Source organism: Musca domestica, unplaced genomic scaffold, assembly GCF_030504385.1.
Source record: "Musca domestica strain aabys unplaced genomic scaffold, Musca_domestica.polishedcontigs.V.1.1 2, whole genome shotgun sequence".
NCBI lineage: Eukaryota > Metazoa > Arthropoda > Insecta > Diptera > Muscidae > Musca > Musca domestica.
This window is the reverse complement of record NW_026712249.1, coordinates 2,082,206-2,102,872: the sequence shown is the minus strand read 5'-3', so window position 1 is coordinate 2,102,872 and position 20,667 is coordinate 2,082,206. Positions and strand designations below refer to the sequence as shown.

Sequence of the window (20,667 nt, the reverse complement as noted above, 5' to 3'; positions counted from 1 at the left end):
GATTCAAAAAGGCCAAAAGATGCACAATTTAAAACGATTTAAAACGAACACAGAAAATGAAAAATAAGAAAAGAAGAACAAAAAGAATGATAAATAAAGAAACAAATAAAACCACACTTTATAAGTATTTTATTTAGTTGTATGCATAAAATTACATTATAGCTTTTTAGTATTATTTTGTTCGCTTAGTTCAGGAAACACACAAATAATTTGGTAACAAACAGAGGATTCAATAAAACTAAAAACCCAACAAATAATCCAAACAGGGTCGGTTGCAATTAATTTCCCTCTGTTAGAAAATGTAATCTTCCTCATAGATTTGTTTAGGGTTGGTTGTGTTAGTAGGATCGAATGTGTTGCTATGTTCGGAAATAATAAGAAATAATTTTTACAATAAAAATCTAGATTTTGTTAAAGGGGTTAAGTAGTTGAAACCAAAGAAGAAGGAACAAATGGAACAAAAAATTTAATGCAAATAATTTAATAACATTAGTGCCAATACTGAAAAGGACAATGCAATGCAACACAAAAAACAAAACAGATTTAAATATTTTTTCTATATTTACATACATACGTAAGCAGTGTGTGGATAAGTGTATAGTGTTCAATGTCGACTTTAATTAGGAACTAATATGTTTTAAATCCATAGGAACGAGTTTTATTTGACTTTTATGCTAACAGACTAATGTTTGCTATATACAGATTTAGCTTATCCCACATTTAGAGAGAATCTGACCGTACGTGGAAGTAAATGTTATTAATAATGTATGTAATGTAGTTCCTAAGGATTTGACATACAACGAATTTGTGAATACGTACATTCGAGCATACATTCATATACAACGGCTTTGGACCAATCAATAAAATACTTATGTACTCTACCATACCCGTTGAGAATATGAGCAAAAGTGCAACTTACCTTCTACGTCGGGGGTTTGCCGTTTGCCCCGGCAAATTGAAACAGCCACGAGGTATAACCATACGAGCATTGCCCTTTGCAGGTCGAGATCCACCAACTGCTTGCAAGGCGGCCAAATGAGCAGCATAGCCATCATTTAGGACCGTAGCATTAGTTTGTAGTTTTTTGCTAACCTAAAATGAAATTATACGGATCAGCCGCATAATGCCAGGGGACAAGATGAGAGTTTCAGCTTACCTTTCCCACAATGAATATTTGATCCATTCGTAAACCCACATTAGTATAAACACTAATATCTTTACTACTGCCGTAAGCTGCCATTATAGAGATTCCGTGATTTTGAACTAAATTATTTAAATAGGCTGTCTTATGACCGAGCGGATCAGTGGTTAGTCCATCGGCAAATGATATCAGACCATGGGGAAAATTGTGTTGGCTTAGCCAGGAAACAACACGTTGCTGCTGCATATCCGGTCTACCGGTCATATAAATTAGCAAATAACCATGTTCCTGCCAGTGGCGGCACACATCCACCGCACCAGCTCGTACCTTTGGATCGCGACCGGTAACTGAAACGGAAGCTGTAAAGGAACCGTCTATACTGAACACCACACATTCCGTTAGGGGTGGTACAACAGCCAAATAACAATCCACCGATGTGTGATCGCCCCTTACAACCATCTTAACGGGATAAATGCCATAACCACGAGTGACGTCATCGGGAATTGTGTAGGAAATGCGACCAGTCTTATCTGTGACTTCAGTACTTAAATAAGTCCACTCGCCAGCAGGCGGATCTTTCATAATGTGTACATCGACCTTTTCACCATGCAATGTGATCATATCCAATGGTCCATACATAAATCGAGCATTTATGCGTTTTTCACGTCCATCCAGTACTATAACGTCGTTCGCCCGATGATTGGCAGCAACGTTCTTTAGTTTGACGGATGTCCTCTTCCGTATCCATTTTTCACATGGCTGGCCTGGGTTGAACTGAACGCTCTCCTTGGTGTCTGACGAGCTAACATATGGAATGCCTTCAAACTTGCCAATCTGAAAAATATTTATGACAATTTAGTGGAAGCCCGTTAAAAAGGATGATTGGCTTTTATTTGACCAACCTGTCTCAAAATAAAAGCTATGACATCTGCACTCTCCCAATAGCTTGCATGGAACAAATGAGGCAATGCATTGGCCGGGAAATTGCTCAATCCTTCAGGGCAGTAGAGAGCATAGTCTAGACGTTTGGTTCCCCACCATTTCATTTGTACTAAAACGAGAATAATGAGAGAATCTGTTGGATAAATGATGCACCAAATGTTTTGCAAACCGCAATAGATAAAGCTTCGAATTTGGATTATAACGGTGGGTATATTATAGCACTTCAACTAATGGAGAGGGACAACTTACTTGTATTAATGGTACTTAGAGATATATTTTCTATTAGACCCGATACTGTACTTTGCATGGAAGCATCCGATAGACGACGGCCGCCCAATAGATTATGACCTTCGCTGAAGTGATGGGGATGAGATTGTATAACCTCCACTGTAAACAGAACAAAATTATCCAATGTTCACACTTGGAATGGAGTAGCTCACATAAATGCAATGGTTGTCCATTTCCCAGGGGGTATTTGGCATATCGTGGTACATTGACTGGAGCCAACATTGAAAATCTTGCGCTTAGCAAAGGTTCCAGACGGGAAGCTGTCGGATCGGTTGGATGGAATAAATTGTAAACTTGATGGCAATTGGGTCGCTGCAATGCTGTAAAAGAGAAAATATTGGTTTATACAAGATTTTCACAGACGTATAACTGGAGACACACCTGTTTTAGAATCATGTAGTTTTTTAGCTGCCAAAACAATGGACAATGGTGAGCCAAACATGAAGAAGTCACTAACCTCAAACTCTAATTTCGAGTTTTTGGAATCACTTGAAGAAGACGAACGCCGTCGGCGAGGAGACGGTGCAACCAATAGTCGTTTTGCATCCATATCACTGTCATCGAAACGTTCGTCGTCATCGGTAGTACGCGATGAACGACTGCCACCGTCGTTGGATGAACCACGACACAAAGCTTCGTAGGCCAAAAGCGAACCCATCGAATCGCCCAGCATTACCACTTGACCAGAAAACCCATGGCCTTCCTCGGATTTTAGGAATTCTTGGTAGACAATATTGGCAGCAACCACAGTTTTATTGACCGTATCTTGGAATTCCGGCGAAGAAACAGAGAGCAATGGAATGGCTCCTATAGGAACATCGGCTATATTGGGTATATCCGCAGAAGGGGAGGCATCAAACGAGTACGGACTTAAACTTGAGAGTATGCCCAGGGCGTCGGTACAAATGGATGGACAAGGAACCATTTTAATGGTAACATGACTTAAAAGGCTCGGATAATGTTGGCGCATCACGGACTCGAAGGCTCCGCGGAAAGTAGTTACATCTGATTTTTTGGAAGTTAATTCACTGGTGGCATCTAAAAATATCAGAAGTTATAGCTGCACTTGCATAAATTGCATACAAAATCCTACCCAGAACACTTCCGGCATGTACCACCATAATGAGTATTGTTGTGGAACACGAAGGTGTTCCTGGAGAGCCCGGCGGTGATCCATCATGACCTCCCCTTTCTAAACTAGCCGAAGATCTCAATTGTCGTTTATTCCCTCTTTCCGAAGCCACACGCATCAAAAAGTCCTGATTAAAAATACTATCATCTTTGTTATTCTTCCCAGGTATTCCACTGTGAGGGGGCGGACTGTCGTCAGTTTCACCCAGAATTTCCAAGGAACTCCATTTTGCCAGGGAGTTGGTTTCATTTGTATCTGAGAAAGAAAAACAAAGTTATAGGTAACACATAAAGGATATCTACCAAACACAACAAACCTACGCAATCGAAGAATTCTTCATCTGAGTTTGATTTCGAATCAACTTCCAAACGTTCCATACGCCAATTCGCTACCTATTAAAAATGACGGCAAAATGAGATTTAGCAGCGAAAATGAGGAAGTCCATTTAAATACTATCTCCCTAGTTACGATTGTCAACATGAAATATAACTTACATTTTTGTGTTTAGCATTTTTGGCATGCGGCTTAAACATTTTAGAAAAAAATAGGATTTTAAAAGAAAAACATTTAATTGGAAGGAAGAAGAACACAATAGAGAATCATGAAAAAGGCAGCATTCAACAAGTAAATAAATAAACCCGTCTGTTTGCGGAAAAGAACATTGAGATTTATGGGAAAGAAGGGTGATAATAGAATAGATATATACTACTTTTTCTTCGGAACCCTATCACAAAACCTCACTTTTCTTTCCGGCAAACTTTACGCGTGTGAATTGCAACTAAGGTGGCGTTTTTCTGAAGAGGGAAAAATATTTCCAATTGATGCAAAATCGTAAGCTTTAAATTGAAAGAAATTGATTGAGCATTATTTCAATGGGAAAAAGAACAGAGTTGTTGGACAACACTACAATCCTCAAGCACTGAAATCGCGGTTTGGCGGTTTTAATCGACAATACTTATAAGAAGTAATAAGAGTACTTAGAACATTTAACATAAGCCATGCAACAAATTATTTGCTATAATACATATATTAACCTACTTACTTGCAATTCAAAACTTTGGGCAGATCCCAGTGGCGAATGGAGGCCACCTGGCTTTGAACCATATTTTGATTTTGTTGCCATTTGTATACTTTGGGAGCGAGATCGTTCACTTGAGTTATTTTGTTCTTGCTGTCCCTCATCGTCTGATGAAACTTCTTCACTAGGTGGTTGCTGTGTTACGACGGGAGGCTCTTTATTCTGGCGATCCTCGCGTAGAGGAGGTTCAACTGTTTTCGGAGGTTGCGTTTCGGAAATGCTTTCTGCAAGTAGACATGAAAGACAAAATACATACACATACGCAACTGACACATTTTTGATTAAAATAAAAACAAACCTTCTTCTTCCTCCTCCTCTTCCTCTTCTTCACCACTGACATCGCCACCTCCCATTTTCCTGGCCAATGCCAATTGAGTTTGCCGTTCTATTTCTCTGATGTCTTCAATTGTCAAACCGTGCCATTCATCTTGCCATGCCCATGCTTGGCGATGGGCACGGACCATTGTTTTTCGCAGCGCGACATCGTGAATGAACTTTTCCAGTTTGGTCTGCATACCCCAGTAGCGGAACTCCACTCGACATATTTTGTAGGCGCACATCAAGGACATATTTCTGGCAGTGGGCTGCTTTTTGCCTTTTACTTCGCGCCAATATTTCTCTAGCCAATCATCTTGCAAAGGACCCCTTCCGGTTTTTTCCGATACAAATAACTTGGGATCTTCTTCCTTAACGTAATCTCCACCGGTTAGTTGATCCTTAACAATATCAATCGTATCTGAAAAAAAAACATAATTCTAAAAATACTAGCTCTTGACTTGTGACTTGAACTTACCGATAACGCGATTCCTCAGTTCGCTGCTACTCAATTTGAAAACATTTTCCTGGTAGCCGTTGTCGGGAAAATAGTATGTCTCAATATCAAGCATGAATTTTTCCACGAAGGGACAAGTGTAGCGGGTTCGAGTATATGGATAAGCATTCCATGCCTCTTCTTCAACTGTTAAAGCGCTTTTTGGTAATAAACCTAGGGACGTGACAAACAAATCAATTAAATGATTCATCTGTGCACAACAGTTTCAAATTGTAGACACTGGTTTGTAGGATTTTTTTAGAAAATTGGACCAACTTTGTCATTTATTTACAAAGAAGTTTTCTACTAAGCGAAACCAAAAAATTATGTATAACAGGCCTAATGAACTTCCAAGAAAGTCAAGTCACGAGGAAGACATAAATGGGATAATTTAACAACAATATTTATGAGAAATTTGAGTAAGGAAAACTCAAAATTTTGATTGTAGTGAAATCTTATGAAAATCCGTCCAAAGATAGAACTTAACCCAGCTGCGAGCTAAATAACATATTTTGTGCATTCGCTGCCTGATTGCTAATGCTCAGATATTGATTGCTTGTTTTTTTTAACAAAACGAAGAAAAATTGGCCGCTTGCGCTTGAACAAACTTCTGGCTCAGCTTTGTTGTAATCACTTGCAACTAATCTTCTTTTTTACTTTTTGAATGTCCGGCGATCTTTTTTTGTGAAAACCATTTTTAATTTGGAATTGGTATGGCCTATTGTTTTGTTTTTTGCAGAACAAAGTTGCAAACTCGCTAATTCTTTACTTTTATACCCTCCACATTGGAAAGGAGGGTATATTTACTCTGTCATTTCGTTTGTAACATCCCTAAATATTCGTCGTAGATCCCATAAAGTATATATATTCATAATCAGCATAAAATTCTAAGTCGATTTAGCGATGTCCGTCTGTCTGTTTAAATCACAATACAGTCCACATTATTTGACGTAGAGCTTCAAAATTTGGAAGAACAATTTGTATTGTGTCTAGGATGGTTTGAATTGAAAATGAAATGAAAATGACACGTCGGTCCACGTTTTGGTATAGTCCCCATATAACGTTACCTCCCGATATCCAGTATTTTGATTATTTTTATCACATTTTTTCATGCATTTTTCTAAAAATTGGTTTATGTAGGTCATAATGGGTTCTAGCTACGGTGGCGAAACATTATATGCATAGGTCCACGTTTTTGTATTGCCCCATATAACGGTACCTCCCGATATTCGGTATTTTGATGATTTTTGCCACATTTTTTTCACGGATTTGTCTAAAAATTGGAATGTGTTGGTCATAATGGGTTTTCGCTCCAGTGGCAGAACATTGAATTTCGAAGTCCATGTTTTCCTATAGCGCAGATATAACGAAAACCACCGATATTCGGTACTTTGATAATCCTAGTCACATTTACCAACGAAATTGTTTCGGATTTGGAATTTTAGAAGATTTTCTAGGGTTTTGATTTTGTGGTTTCTTAAAACAGCGGGCACAAATCAGCTGATTGCTGGCAAGTTTTTCTTGCAAGAGAAAATGAAACTACCATACCCTAAGAAAGAAGATGATATGCAAAAAAAAAAAAAAAAAAAAAAAAAACAGACGGCCAACAATCTTATAAAGTAGGACAGTTTGATTTAAAATCTTGAAACAAATTTACAAACGTACTTCTAGATTTAAAATTTGTGTTACAATTCACCTTATATGGGGAAAAAATTATACATTGCTAGGATAATTAAGACGAAATTGGTTATCACGAATTTTTCTACATGGTTCTCAATTGAATAAGAACTGTGGCCTGTACTCTCTCCACAAAAAAAAAAAAAAAAAAAAAAAAAAACATATGAATAAAGAAACGGGTGGACATGTATAGATCGATATAGGAAGCCTCTCTATGAAGATCATCAAGGCCATCTGGTATATGACAAACAAATGCACAACGGTAATGTGGCTTAGGGTATAATAAAATTGAGAAATATTTGCTCAAACATGTATTGAACACCTTTACCAAAAAAAAACTTACTTTTTATCCAGCCGGGTAAATGACTGCCAACATGATAGATTTTCTTCGTATACTGACCCTTTCCTCCGGGTCCATCGTCATACGGTTCATTAATAATAATTTCCACTCCGCTGCCTTCGCCATGACTTTCTTCTCGACTTTTTTTCTGTAAGATTTTGAAATTGAAATGTGAATTCCGCTAACGACTGGTTCATTTTGTCTTCTTACTTACCGCTATCATATACAACTGGGCTATGCGATATTCGTCCACAGTAAGTGGCAAAGGTATGTGGTATTCCTTAATTAACATCTTCGATACTTCCTTCTTTACGGATCAAGGAGAATTGTTGTGTTGGTTTTTTGGTGATTATTAACTATTGGACTAGCATCGTGTTCAGTGGAACGTTTAGTTAAAGGATTTCTGGAAAACAATAAAAAATTGTAAATGAAAATATATTTTGTAATAAAAAATGTTAAATATTTCGAAATGTTAAATCGGAAAATGTTTGTTGTATTTGTTCGATACCGTAAGGTTCTACACAGTAACAACGCTAATATTTTATGAGTCGACAGTTGATGCTTTATGCCAGCTTTGGCTTAGGTCACAGGTCATCAGAAGGTGACCAAATAACACCAACATAAAGAATTCCATTACATACCAATTACACAAACAACGATTAAATAGACTTTCGGCTGTTGCAGCGAACTAATTCGTAGAATTTAGAATTGTTTACTAATCAACGTTTTATGGAGATTTAAAAGAAATATTTTCCAATTGTTGCATGATATGCAAATTATTTCCCAAACGACATGGCGTCTTTCCTTCTTCCTGTTGTTGCACCCAGCGTTTTGCAAACCAACCATGCACTTGAAAGAAGAAATTTCATTGGGTGGTCGTCGCAGTCGTCTTCGCCTTACGCTGTACTCGTAACAACAATAATAATTCCATTTGGGTTTGTTGTTTTTTTATTTCCCAGCGCTAAAACAGAGAAGTAAGAAAGAAAACAGACTCAGCGGTTGCTAAAGATGACCTCATATCCGATGTGAACTGTGCATTTGAATGGCTTCCATTAGAACCGTTACACGCTGTCTGCTTTGCCCTCTCAGTTTAGTTCATGTTAAGGACGTGGTCGGTCATCTTGGTGGGATGTATGGTGAGGTGCCAATTTGTGGAATTAATTTCCCGATAACTGTGTGTTGGGGAAATTCTACCAAAATAATGCCTTGATTTCTGCTACGACGCCATATGGTGCCATTTGAAAGCTTTCTTCCGAGGCCAATTGAATAAGAAGGAAGAGAAACGGTGAGAAGTACGCGCATAGAGGTTTATTAGCACTATGTTCCCGCAAGCTGGACAGGGATTGTGATTGTGATAAATATTGTTGTAGGCACTGTATTTGAAATAAATCGTCAGTTGAACAGCTTTTGGCCACTTTCGGCCAAGCGAAGCAACTCTTTAGTCCTTTTCAGTCTATTTTCTTGCACTTATTGGAATTTCAATGGTTTTACCCCGAGCTCATTTTTCAATATTTGCGCATTAGTCCCACCGACCTATTTTATCTGTTTCCAGGGCCAATACACATTTTTCAACCAATGTGTCTCCAGTCAGCAACAATTTGGTAGGCGTTTGCGCTACTTTCAGCATTAACACTAATGATAGCCTTATACCCCCTACACTGTCAGTATCCCAAAACCCATGACAATTGTATAATTCTGCATCCAACTACAAAACCTAAAGTCACTGGTTCCAATCTTCGCGCCTGCAAAATAATAAATATGGGAACAATTTCCTTAAGGTTAGAATACATCAAACGCTTTTTAGAATGGCTTAAGTCATCGGCTGGCTTCTTCCAGAAATGAAAAAGGAGCTTTAGGTTGACTTAATACAATTTCAGCCCATAATTTATACTTGTTAACCCTACGCTCCAGCCGATGACTTAAGCGATTCAAAAAAGCGCTTGATGTATTCTCACCTTTATGGGTTTAACTAACACCTTTCAAAATATAATAATGTGGCAACGTTAGAAAATATCTACATGTTGCTATGTACTCCTGCCTGCTGTCATGCAGGAAATTGTTGCTTGATTCTGTTACTGACTGCCATTCTGGTTGTCGTCGTAGCTCTTGCAAAGCTGTCTCAACCATAAAGACGAGCGATGACTTTGTTTAACAATTACTTAATACCAATTCTACTGAGGCATGTAATTGATTTAATGGGCACTAGAACTACTTCTACAGCCATAGTGCCGCAGTTCCGCCTATGGTGCTGTTGGCAGTCGGAGCTCGTATCGCGCGCACACACACACAAACAATCACCAGAGCGAAAAAGTGCATGGATGAATAGCAACCAGCATGCCCAGTAATGGTGGTATGTGGAAAATTCATATGTAATTTGCTCTGCTATTTCTAAAGTCTCCTGTTCCTCCGGTCTCCGCTCTCTGCCACATGAGCGGAAGATAAAATCAATAGAAATATGAAGGCATAAACATTCACAGTTGTCGGCAAGCACAAGCACAACAGTGTGCTGCATTTCCAGCTATCTTCGTAATTAAAAGTGGTGGGAAAATAAAAATAAAACAAGAACAAAACGCTGCCACAAAACATAAAAGAGACAAACATAATAGTTCTACTGGGATGGGGCTGGGACTGTAGAAATTCTAATTATACCTAGTTACCTATTAAAAAAAAAGAATAATAAATTTTAGTTGGAAAATTATGAAAGGAGCTAAAAGTTCGTAGCCAAGGGGACCATTTTCACACTACAATTAATGAGAACACTATACCTTCTGCATTGTCAGTAAGCCAAGAAAAATGACAGCGGAATATCTTCATTATTACTAATAAGCCAAAAAACTAAAGAGTAATGGTAAGTACTTAATTACACGATAAAAATACACATTACAAATTGGATTACCAATACATTTATTAACAAGGATATGCAGCACGAAACTAGTTGCTATGGTTTGCCAACTGAACGCATTCCCTGCGACTGACCTTGTAAAATAATGGCTTGGCAGTCCGATTTGTAATTGGGTGTTTTGCTGGGCACTTCAAGTTACTCTATTCTGTAAAAAAACAGTAAAGAAAGTCCTAAAATCGGGCGGGCCGATTTTATGATACCCTACACCACTTTGCTAATTTAGTTGAGCTCCACACAACAATTAAAAGTTTTTATGGGAGAATTCAATCATACACCCTATGATTATAATTATAATTTAAAATTCAAAGGACTAAATATTCCGAAACATTTGTATCTTTTAAATTCGGACTTGTATTGCCCATTTGGTGAAAATTAATTTGAAATCAGATAAAAATATATATGGGAGCTATATCCAAATCTGAACCGATCTCGATAGAATTTGGCAAAGGTATTTCTGAGCTGCATTTGATATTTTTCCCTGAATATCGTTGTTACAGAGTGCACATTACTGCTGTGGAGGATAAAAATAACAAATCGGATGAACAATATATATGGGAGCTATAGCTATATCTGAACCGATTTCTATCAAATTTGGCATACTTATTTTCAGGCCTAATTTGGTTGTATGTGCAAAATTCCATACTATTCGGACTGATATTACACGTTTGGTGCACAATAAAAGACAAATCGGACGAAGATATATATATGGAGCTATATCTAAATTTTTACCGATTATCTCCAATTTCAATAGGGTTCGTCCTTGGGCTAAACAAATGTTGTTTGGAAAATTTCATTTCAATCGACTTTGGCTGTAGCAGTAGTTCTAGTGCCCATTAAATCAATTACATGCCTCAGTAGAATTGGTATTAAGAAATTAGGAAAAATAAAATCACCGTCTGACCGTTGTCATTGATCGGATATATGAACACATATATACGAGAGGCAAGAATTTTATACGCTCATCTATAAGGCTGGAGAAAGTATATATCATTTGATACGGTCAAAACGTGCCTCATCGAAATAACGGTTTTAGACCCTAGGTCCATTTGGACCAAATCCGTTTTAGGACATTTGGAGTCGATCTATGGATGTCCGTCCGTCCGTCTGTCTGTCTGGCTGATGCGCATGATAATTCACGAAGAGAGTATCCGATTTTTTTCCAAACTTGGTACATCATAATATTATTATCAAACTTAGATCGAGTTCGGAGATGGGCAATATCGGCATACTCCGTCTGGCATTTCCCCCACAAAATATCAAAAGTTGCAAAAAGGTTTTCACTGCACAGAAAGGGAAAGGATAATCCAATTTTGCTCCAAGTTTAAAAATCATAATATTTTCATCAGTGCTAGATCAGGTGTGAAAATGGACAATATCGTCCCGCCCCATCAAGTACCTCCTCCACAAAGTGTCAACATTTTGAATAATTATACCTCTCCAAATCAAACACAACAATATTTTTGTTAAGGTGTGGAGATGGAACATATCGGTCCACTTCTTCCGGTATATAAAGCTCATATAACGCGAAATTAAAATCCTATTCCATTCAGACTTGCCACATCTCAATATTTCTATCAACACAAGATCTGGTTTAAAGATGGTGGAGATCGGACCATTTCTTCTAATACCTCACCCACATAGGGTTAAAGGTTTAAAAAAGCGCTCAAAGAAAGCGAAATAAGCACAAACAATTTGGCTAACACAAGATATGTTGTGAAGATGATATATATCTGCGAACTCCTTCTGGTTCCTTACCCACAAAGAGTCAAAAATGTCAATACTTTTATCTGTCATAACTTGCGAAATAAGTCGGCGTTTCTTTACATCTAAATATTTCTCCAGAAACCTGAGATGACTATGGAATTAATGGTTTCGCATAAAATTGGACCAACATTTTTATCAGTGAGCCATTCATTCGTCCATAGAGGGTCAACAATTTGAATAATCATAACCGAAGTCAAAATATATTTGAATAACCGAATATTGGCTTGGGGTATAATTCTGTCGGCAAAACCGAACTATACTTTTTAACTTGTTTAGTGTTACGTTGAAATCTTATTAGCCCGATACAAGATCGTTGTTGTGCTACAAATACGTATGCTAAATGTCACCCTTTTTTCTTAAATATTGTGACCTCAATCATAATTAGAAGGCACAGACGGAATGTCGAACATCGTTAAATGTTAAAGGGCATTCAATGTTAAAGGACATTCATTCATAATTTGGAACTGAAGTTTTTTTAAATCGTGTTAACTCGAATAGATTCAAAATTGTAGTTACTTTGTTCCACCAGTACCGTCAAAATGTGGTCTCATTTCGGTACACATTTTCACAGTTCCTGTAAATCTCTATATTATACCTTCTTAGTACCCAAAAAATAAGATTTAAGAATCATAATTCACAAAACACTTTAACTTAACAGCAAAGCTGATTGTTTGACTTCAGAGTCATATCCCAAAAATTGGAGTGTTTAATATGTTGTTATACATTTACTATCTTGCAGATTACATGTTTCGTTTCATCAATCACTAATCTTTTACAATTTTAAATATGTTTCTTGTTTTGTTATTTCAAATGGTCAGGGCTTATCCTGAGAAGGCCATATTGTCCAATTGTCTTAAGTGGTGGTAGGACAAAAGTAGAAAACACTGACAAAGTGGTACACCCTTTTCGTTAATGATTTGATGATTTGGACCTTAACTGTTTATTAAATTTTTAATTAGGAGGAACCAGAAGCATTGGATCGAACTTGAAAATACATTTGATTGCAATATTACAAAGTGTAAACGAAACGGGTCGAACCCAATCGATTTGGATAAACGATGATCGATCTCTAATATTTAAAAATTGTAGAACTCTAATATTTAAAAATTGATCGACTCCTAATGTAATTTTACAAAAAAAAAAAAACTGTCATTTCAAAATGTATTTTTGAGTGCACTTTTAACACTACTTCATATTTTCATTTGACCCACTTTCTTGGCGTTTTTGAATATCAGTCTCTCTACAAAAGTTCACATTTTGTACACTTTAATGTGATTGAACGTCAATAACGCAATGTTTTCGAATGCGTCAGTTATTATTATTTTTTTTTTGTCAACCAATTACTTGTTTGTCTTCGATGGCAGAACAGCGAAACTTGTGACATCATTTCCAGTACATTTCATGATAAACAATCGATAATCAGTCCTTAATGTCCTCATGCCATAATTGTTGAACCTTACGTCTAAGGACAGTTTTGAGACCATCCAACACCGAGCACAGTGTCATTGTGCGGATTTGGAATGACATCATAAAGGCAAAACTGAAAATGAAAACAAAAATGAATGACACTTGCCCCCGCTTACAGTTTCTTTGTAGTCGATCATTGATGGAATCTAGGAAGGACAATATGCATATATTATACACATACATATGTATATACACACATGTGCATGTGTATTTGTGCCGTGAAATCAACCTAGTTTCTTTTTTTACAACTATCCATACATCCATCCATCCATCATGCATCAGTTGTAATTATTCATGAAACGGCATTCTTTAGCGAACTGACACATTGTGACAATTGTCTACGAATGTCATTAGACGTTTAAAACTGTTCTGTTCCTAGCCATGGGTCATAAGAATAACAGGCAACTATGAATCACAGTTGAATCATATTGATACATGTTCATTGGTATATATATATATAAATTTTGTCAGTACTAATTTTCCGTTGGCCTAGTTTTTTTCAAAATTTCGAATGATGAATAATTTATTTATGTACTGGTTTTTAAGCTACAACACAGTGTGGCATTCCCGAAATATAAATACGAATCCTTTTCTTTGAATGTCCGATTATTTGGATAGATAGACTCTACAAAAAAAAAAAAATATATATATATATATATTTTTTTTACGGGGGTTGTCTGTAGTTGTCGAATTCATGGTTGGCCTGATGACTTTAATTTTAATGCAAAATGTTTCCTGGATATGGTGCTTTAACTTAGCTTGTGGTCTTTTATAGTATAAAATTTCTTAGATTAGATTAGGGTTGTTCACATATTTGAAAACCTAGGCAATCCTTTTTCTTCCATAACTAATTAAATTGGCAAACACATGGAAAAGCATAATATTTTAAAATGGATCGATTTTGCTAAAATGTAACATTCAAGTGTCGGATAGGGTAACAAACTTTATTCATTGATTTAAAACCGAAAAAAAAATCGAATTAATAAGGCTATCGTCCTGGATAGATAAATTATTTTAAATACTTTCCATTTTATTAGGAAATAAACATCAGGGCATCTTTAAAATGGGATTTTTCTTTGAATACCAAAATAACTTTCGTATTAAAATGCCGTTTAGTATAACAAAACTCATAAGTAAGAGTCAGATTAAATTAAAAATTCTAAGTCAATAAAGTCTGGTCTGTAATGGGGCATTTATTCTTTTGAAGATTAACTCACTAGGTTTAAAAGATCCAATGGGCTAATACAGCCTATTTAGATAAAGCCTTAGATCTGGCCAGCTAATGTTTGTTTCGGTATAGATACACATCCATAAAATAATTCAAAAAGTAGCCAAAAATTTTGGAGTGAATTTAAAAATATGTTTTTTTTCATACCCTACCCCACAAGGTGGCCAGGGTAATATGTCTTTGTGCATTTTTTTGTAACAGAAAAAGAAAACGAGATAGACCCGTAGTTCCTCTTGATGATCTGCATAGAATCTCATTTTAAGTCAATTTATGCATGTCCGTCCGTCTGTCCAAGTATTTTTGCAAACAAAGTACAGGTCGCATTTACACAAATATTGCACAAATCATTTGTTTGACTCAAGGACGAATCCTATTGAAATTGGAGATGATCGGTAAAAATTTAAATATAGCTCTTCTAATATATATCTTCGTCCGATTTGCCTTTCATTGTGCACCAAACGTGTAAGTTAAATTAGGCCTGAAAATAGGCATGCCAAATTTGGTCGAAATCGGTTCAGATATAGCTATATATATGTTCATCCGATTTGTTATTTTTGTCCTCCACAGCAGTAATATGCACTCTGTAACAACGACATTCAGGGAAATGTTTCAAATACAGCTCAGAAATACCTTTGCTAAATTGTATCAAGATCGCTTAAGATTTGGATATAGCTCCCATATATGTCTTCGTCCGATTTGCCTTTTATTGTGCATCAAACGTGTAATATCAGCCCAAATGGGATGGGATTCAGCACTTACGACCAAATTGAGCCCAGAAACAAGTATGTCAAATTTGGTGAAAATCGGTTCAGATATAGCTCTCATATATATTTTTTATCCGATTTGTTATATTTGTTCTCCACAAATCCGAATTGGAAAGGCACAAATTCTTCGGCAAATTTAGTAGAAATCGATTCAGAGGAGGATATTCCTCTCATGTATTACTTTCTTTGGACTTTAAATTATAAATATAATCATAGTTCGTATGATTTAATTCTCACAAATTCCACATAAAAAATGTTTAAATGCCGAATATTGGGAGGTAATGTTATGTGGGAGCTATACCAAAATGTTGAGGTATATGGCCACTGTTAAATACCAAAAGTCTAGCAGACATAAAATAAAATTGAGTAAAATTTGATCAACCTACTTCATTATGGTGCCGGGAAAACAAACTTGTCTGATAATTTTTAATGAATAGTCAAAACCTCTCCTTGAAATACAGGGTAATATTCAAACTGTTTGTGTATACTAGGGCATTGTATCCTACCAAGAGTTCCATGGTTTCCCTCCGCTCCGATCCCAAATAGATAAATACAAAAGGTCTTTGTTGTTACATTTCTCTGTGAAGTCTGCGAACATATTTTTATAATTTGGGGAGTTTTTAATCTTGCTGTCCGTTCCATCTGGGGCAAGTATCTATACCTTATACTTTACACAACACGAAGGTAAGAAATACAAAGTAGATCATTGATAAGATTTATTTTTGATAAGATTTATGTATGCCGTTTTGCACGTTTCGTCTAACCGAGATTAATTTTGCACTGTCTAAGAACGAATCGCATCGATATTTTTGCCGCATACGTTTTCAACCGCACTGAAATTTGAAATTTGATATTGAAATTGTAATATTGTACTGTAATATCTTGAATATTCACGAATAAACAATTCCACACTTAATTTCAGATGTTATATGAAGGATATGATCAGCTGCGCCTCATTGATCGTATATTTATTATTTCAGAGATTAAATGCTTTTGACTTACAGGTTGAAGATAGATTGCTGTTCGATATAATAATGGATTTGCATACACAATACGAACTTTGGTCTTCCCATACTGACACAAAAGAATACATTTTTTAAATATTTAAATTGCGTCACATTATGAACGCCATAATTGTAGAGGCATAGATTTGCAAAAATCGCATTTGGAATATAGGTAAAATTAATATTCTTAACCATTTTATGGAAATGTATACGTTGGATGTGCACATGTGGAGTGGAGTGTCCAAGTGAGTCACACTTTTTACATGGGGCATTGACATCTATGGAATGTCTTTCAATTGGAGTTTTTATGTACCTAAATATGCATTCCGCGGACAGTCATTTTTACGAGTTTTTGGAAATATGATGTCTGTTTGTAGTTCGGCGACAAAATTACTTTATGTTTTCGTTTAATTATAGCCTCCACCTTGGAAAGGTGGTTCCGTTTGTAACACATCTGAATATTCGTCATAGACCCCATAAAGTATATATATTCATGATCACTTAACGATGTGCGTCTATCTGTCTGTCTGTTGAAATCGCGCTACAGCTCACATTGTTTGACGTACAACATAAGTCGTCGTTTTGAGATGGCCCCCATATAACGGTACACCCCGATATTCGGTATTTTGATAGCTCTAGCCACATATTTCCACCAATTTGTCTAAAAATTGTTATTTGTAGTTCGTTATGGGTTCTAGCTCTAGTGGCGGCACATTGTGCAAATAGGTCCACTTTTTCGTAAAGCCCCCCTTATAACAGTACCTCTCGATATTCGGTATTTTGATGATTTTTGCCACATTTTAGAAGGGTCTGTCTAAAACATGGTATTTGTTATTTGTAATGGTTTCCAGCTCCGGTTGCGGAACATTGTACATACAGGTCCACGTTTTCGTACAACATGCCTCCCGACATTCGGTATTTTTCTGTTTTTAACCTCATTTTTCCACAGATTTGTCTAAAAATTGTTATTTTTTTAGTTCTTTATGGTTCTAGCTCCGGTGGCGGAATGTTGTATACATTGTACACATTTTTGTATTGCCCCATATAACGGTGCCTCCCGGTATTCGGTATTTTTTTTGCCACATGTTTCCACGGATTTGTCTAAAAATTAGTATTTCTAGTTCGTCATGGGTTCTAGCTAGGGTGGTGGAATATTGTATACAGAGGTCCACGTTTTCGTATAGCTTCCATATAAGGGTATCTCCCGATATTCGGTATTTTGGCGATTTTTGCCAAAAATTTCAACGGATTCGTGTAAAAAATGAATTTTTAGTTCGTATTGGGTTCTAGCTCCGACGGAGAAACTTTTTCGTATAGCACCCGTATAACCTACCTACCGATATTCGGTATTTTGATGGTTTTACCTACACATTTTTTACGGATTCGTCTACGGTATTTGTAGCTCATAATGAGTTCTAGCTCTCGTGGAAGAATATTGAATATCTAGACCCACGTTTAAGGGTTCCATCGAATATTCGGCATTTTGACGATTTAATCCGATTCTAACAGATTTGTGTAAAATTCATATTTCATAATGGGCTCTACAATCGGCGTAAGAAAATTGTCCATATTTTTCCTAGTCACATTTAACCACGAAATTATGTAAAATTTGGTATTTAAGACTCTCAATAGTTTACAATCGTTCTAGTAAAATTTTGCCTATATAGTCTCCCGATTTATTATGGCCCCTTAATAACGGATCCAACCATTCTTTTACTGATCTTTCTGGAGTTTGTAGTTTAAAGTGTAACACGCTTGAATCCATATACTTTAGCATACAAATGTTTTGTTTACCCAATGGTGGAGGGTATTAGAAGTTCGGCCCCGTCGAACATAATGCCTTTTTATTTGTTTTTAATTACTATTTACCAGATTAGAGGACATGCCCAAATTGACTTCAAATATTCTGAAACTGATTTCCCCTAAAATGACCTAGGGACTGAAAACGTTGGACTCATTTCGGTTGTATCAAATGATGATATAAATTATTTCTATTTAAAAAACTTGCGACCTGTAAACACAACAGAAAACTATCTTTGGTCGGTCCTGTACGAACCATTTCTTCAGAATTTTCAGTACCAGTTTTTATCATTTGCGAGATATTCGGTTATGAGGCAGATTTTTGGTGGATTTCTTTAGCAATTTGTAAAAAATGACACTTCACAAAAAAATTAGTACTTGAACAAACTTTGAGATATTTCTTCTCAATATGAGATACGCAATTTATTTCGAAGGCACTGTTTTCCTTCACGCATCACAACGACATTTTTGCAAAATCCAAAAGAAAAATGATTTATTTGAAATAATTTCCATGAAACGGACACAAGTATTTGCGAAAGGCATTGCGCCAATTTCACAAGTGCTTCTCTCTATGGATTTTATATTCAAATGTTGCACATCGTCGATGGCGTTTAGCTGTTGCAGTTGTAGCCAGATGCAAGGTCACATCTTCCATGCATGGAATTATATATATATATATATATATATATATATATATATATATATATATATATATATATATATATATATATATATATATATATATATATATATATATATATATATATATATATATATATATATATATATATATATATATATATATATATCTAAACATACATGTATGTATGTTCATTTGTTCCCCTTCATTGAAATGTGAATTTTAAAGAGCCCACTTCTACACATGGTGTATTTAGATTTGACACCTTCAATTCGCTCCAGATTTTCATTTTTATTGTCTGGCCATTGTGTCCAGACTCTTGAGAATTATTTTTATGCTTCCTGCGATTATCATCAGCAAATCCCTGGCATTCATTTCTTTTTGGACAATTAGTACAGAATGTCATTGCTAAAATGTAAATAATCCCTAAATGTAGATGGCACTGATAGAGGGCAGGGAGGCAGGGAAGTGGGAGGAGACTTTGTTGCTGACATGGGATACATTGGTGTCATTCCGCTGGGGACCAAGTCCAAACAATGCTAAATACTTGTCTTAATAGAGGAATGCTGCTGCTCTAAACTAAATTTGGCGTAAAATGTGTTGTTTGCTTCGTCTTTTTGTTGCGTTGCCATTGATGTTTGTTTGAGTTTCAGGCTGTACACACACAACAATTACATTATAGTACACGCATGTGCCACACACAGCCTGTCAACTGGAGTGCGGAGGCAATTTCCCGTTTCTATTTGATTACTATTCCTTTGACACTAAATAGGAAGCCAAAAGATAGGTATTTTAAGGATGATTTATTTATTTATTGATAGCTCTTTGGTCACCTTTTTTAACGAATGATGTTCTGTATTATCGACAATTTTCTTTTTAACTGTTGCCGTTTTCTATACGATTCGAGTTTTGCTTTTTTTCTTCTGCTGGAATTCACATATTGACATTGACCACTTTTCCTGTTCCTTTTTTTTTTCTTCTTATTATATTTCTATACAAATTTTCTTCTTGTATCGAAAAGCACAGCGTTGTAGCTCCGTCGTTCGTTAAGTGCTCAATGCGAACCACACTCGATGAACCCCCAAAAGCAACTAATCGAATCGTAGTATGTGCAGTAACATCTCAAAAAGCAGATACTCTGTGTCTCAGTCGGTTTGGTGCTCATTTGGGGACATGCTGTAGGGTTACCCTGAAATGAATTACATACTGATTCATCGATGAAATATGTCAAGATTGTAACATGGTCATGATTTGCAGATAAATCACCTCTAATGACTAAAAACTGTTCAAAATATATCTTTGTACTCTCTCAGTAGCAATCTTAGCCAATCTGTATGGAAAACTTTCTTTGACTTCATGATTAAAATAATTTATTAAAAGATTATACCTTCTCTACTTCTTTTTGCAATTTTAAAACGAAATTCCTTCTAAGCTCTTCTTAGAAAGTCATATTAGTGTTAAATTTGTTTAGATAATTTAAGAAGGGTCATAGTTTTTGCTGTCATTCTTTTGTGGGCGAGCTGATTTATTGATAGCTAATTTATTTGATAAAACTTTGGTAATTTATTTGTTTTAACATATGTAGATAAAATAACTTTATTAGATTTCTATAAATGGAAATTCGTGTGTGTTGGTTTGTTTAGTGGTGAATTATTTAAATTTATTTTGTGATATATAATAGATAAAATG

The 20,667-nt window shown here is 36.0% G+C and overlaps 1 protein-coding gene across 11 annotated transcripts in view; it reads right to left on the bottom strand.

Moving 5' to 3' along the window:
* The window catches only part of LOC101897574 (protein retinal degeneration B), a 38,430-nt gene that overhangs the window by 3,920 nt on the left and 13,843 nt on the right, over positions 1-20,667 (bottom strand). For 5 of the 11 annotated variants that reach the window (XR_225568.4, XR_225570.4, XR_891517.3 and 2 more), the window contains 14 exons: positions 7,624-7,812; positions 7,413-7,557; positions 5,375-5,566; positions 4,880-5,317; positions 4,546-4,805; positions 3,998-4,027; positions 3,820-3,895; positions 3,465-3,758; positions 2,753-3,409; positions 2,524-2,691; positions 2,333-2,470; positions 2,044-2,192; positions 1,157-1,975; positions 920-1,092 (listed from right to left, as the gene is read on the bottom strand). Coding sequence is in view for 3 of the 11 variants with exons in the window: in XM_020036574.2 (XP_019892133.1) it covers positions 920-1,092; positions 1,157-1,975; positions 2,044-2,192; positions 2,333-2,470; positions 2,524-2,691; positions 2,753-3,409; positions 3,465-3,758; positions 3,820-3,895; positions 3,998-4,027; positions 4,546-4,805; positions 4,880-5,317; positions 5,375-5,566; positions 7,413-7,557; positions 7,624-7,701 (3,617 nt within the window). In the remaining 8 variants the exon portion in view is untranslated. Of the gene's footprint in view, positions 1-112; positions 360-915; positions 1,093-1,156; positions 1,976-2,043; positions 2,193-2,332; positions 2,471-2,523; positions 2,692-2,752; positions 3,410-3,464; positions 3,759-3,819; positions 3,896-3,997; positions 4,028-4,545; positions 4,806-4,879; positions 5,318-5,374; positions 5,567-7,412; positions 7,558-7,623; positions 7,813-8,050; positions 8,194-19,811; positions 20,078-20,667 lie in introns of those variants that run through there. The other 6 variants (XR_225569.4, XR_891518.3, XM_005183012.4 and 3 more) reach the window with 6 other exon arrangements.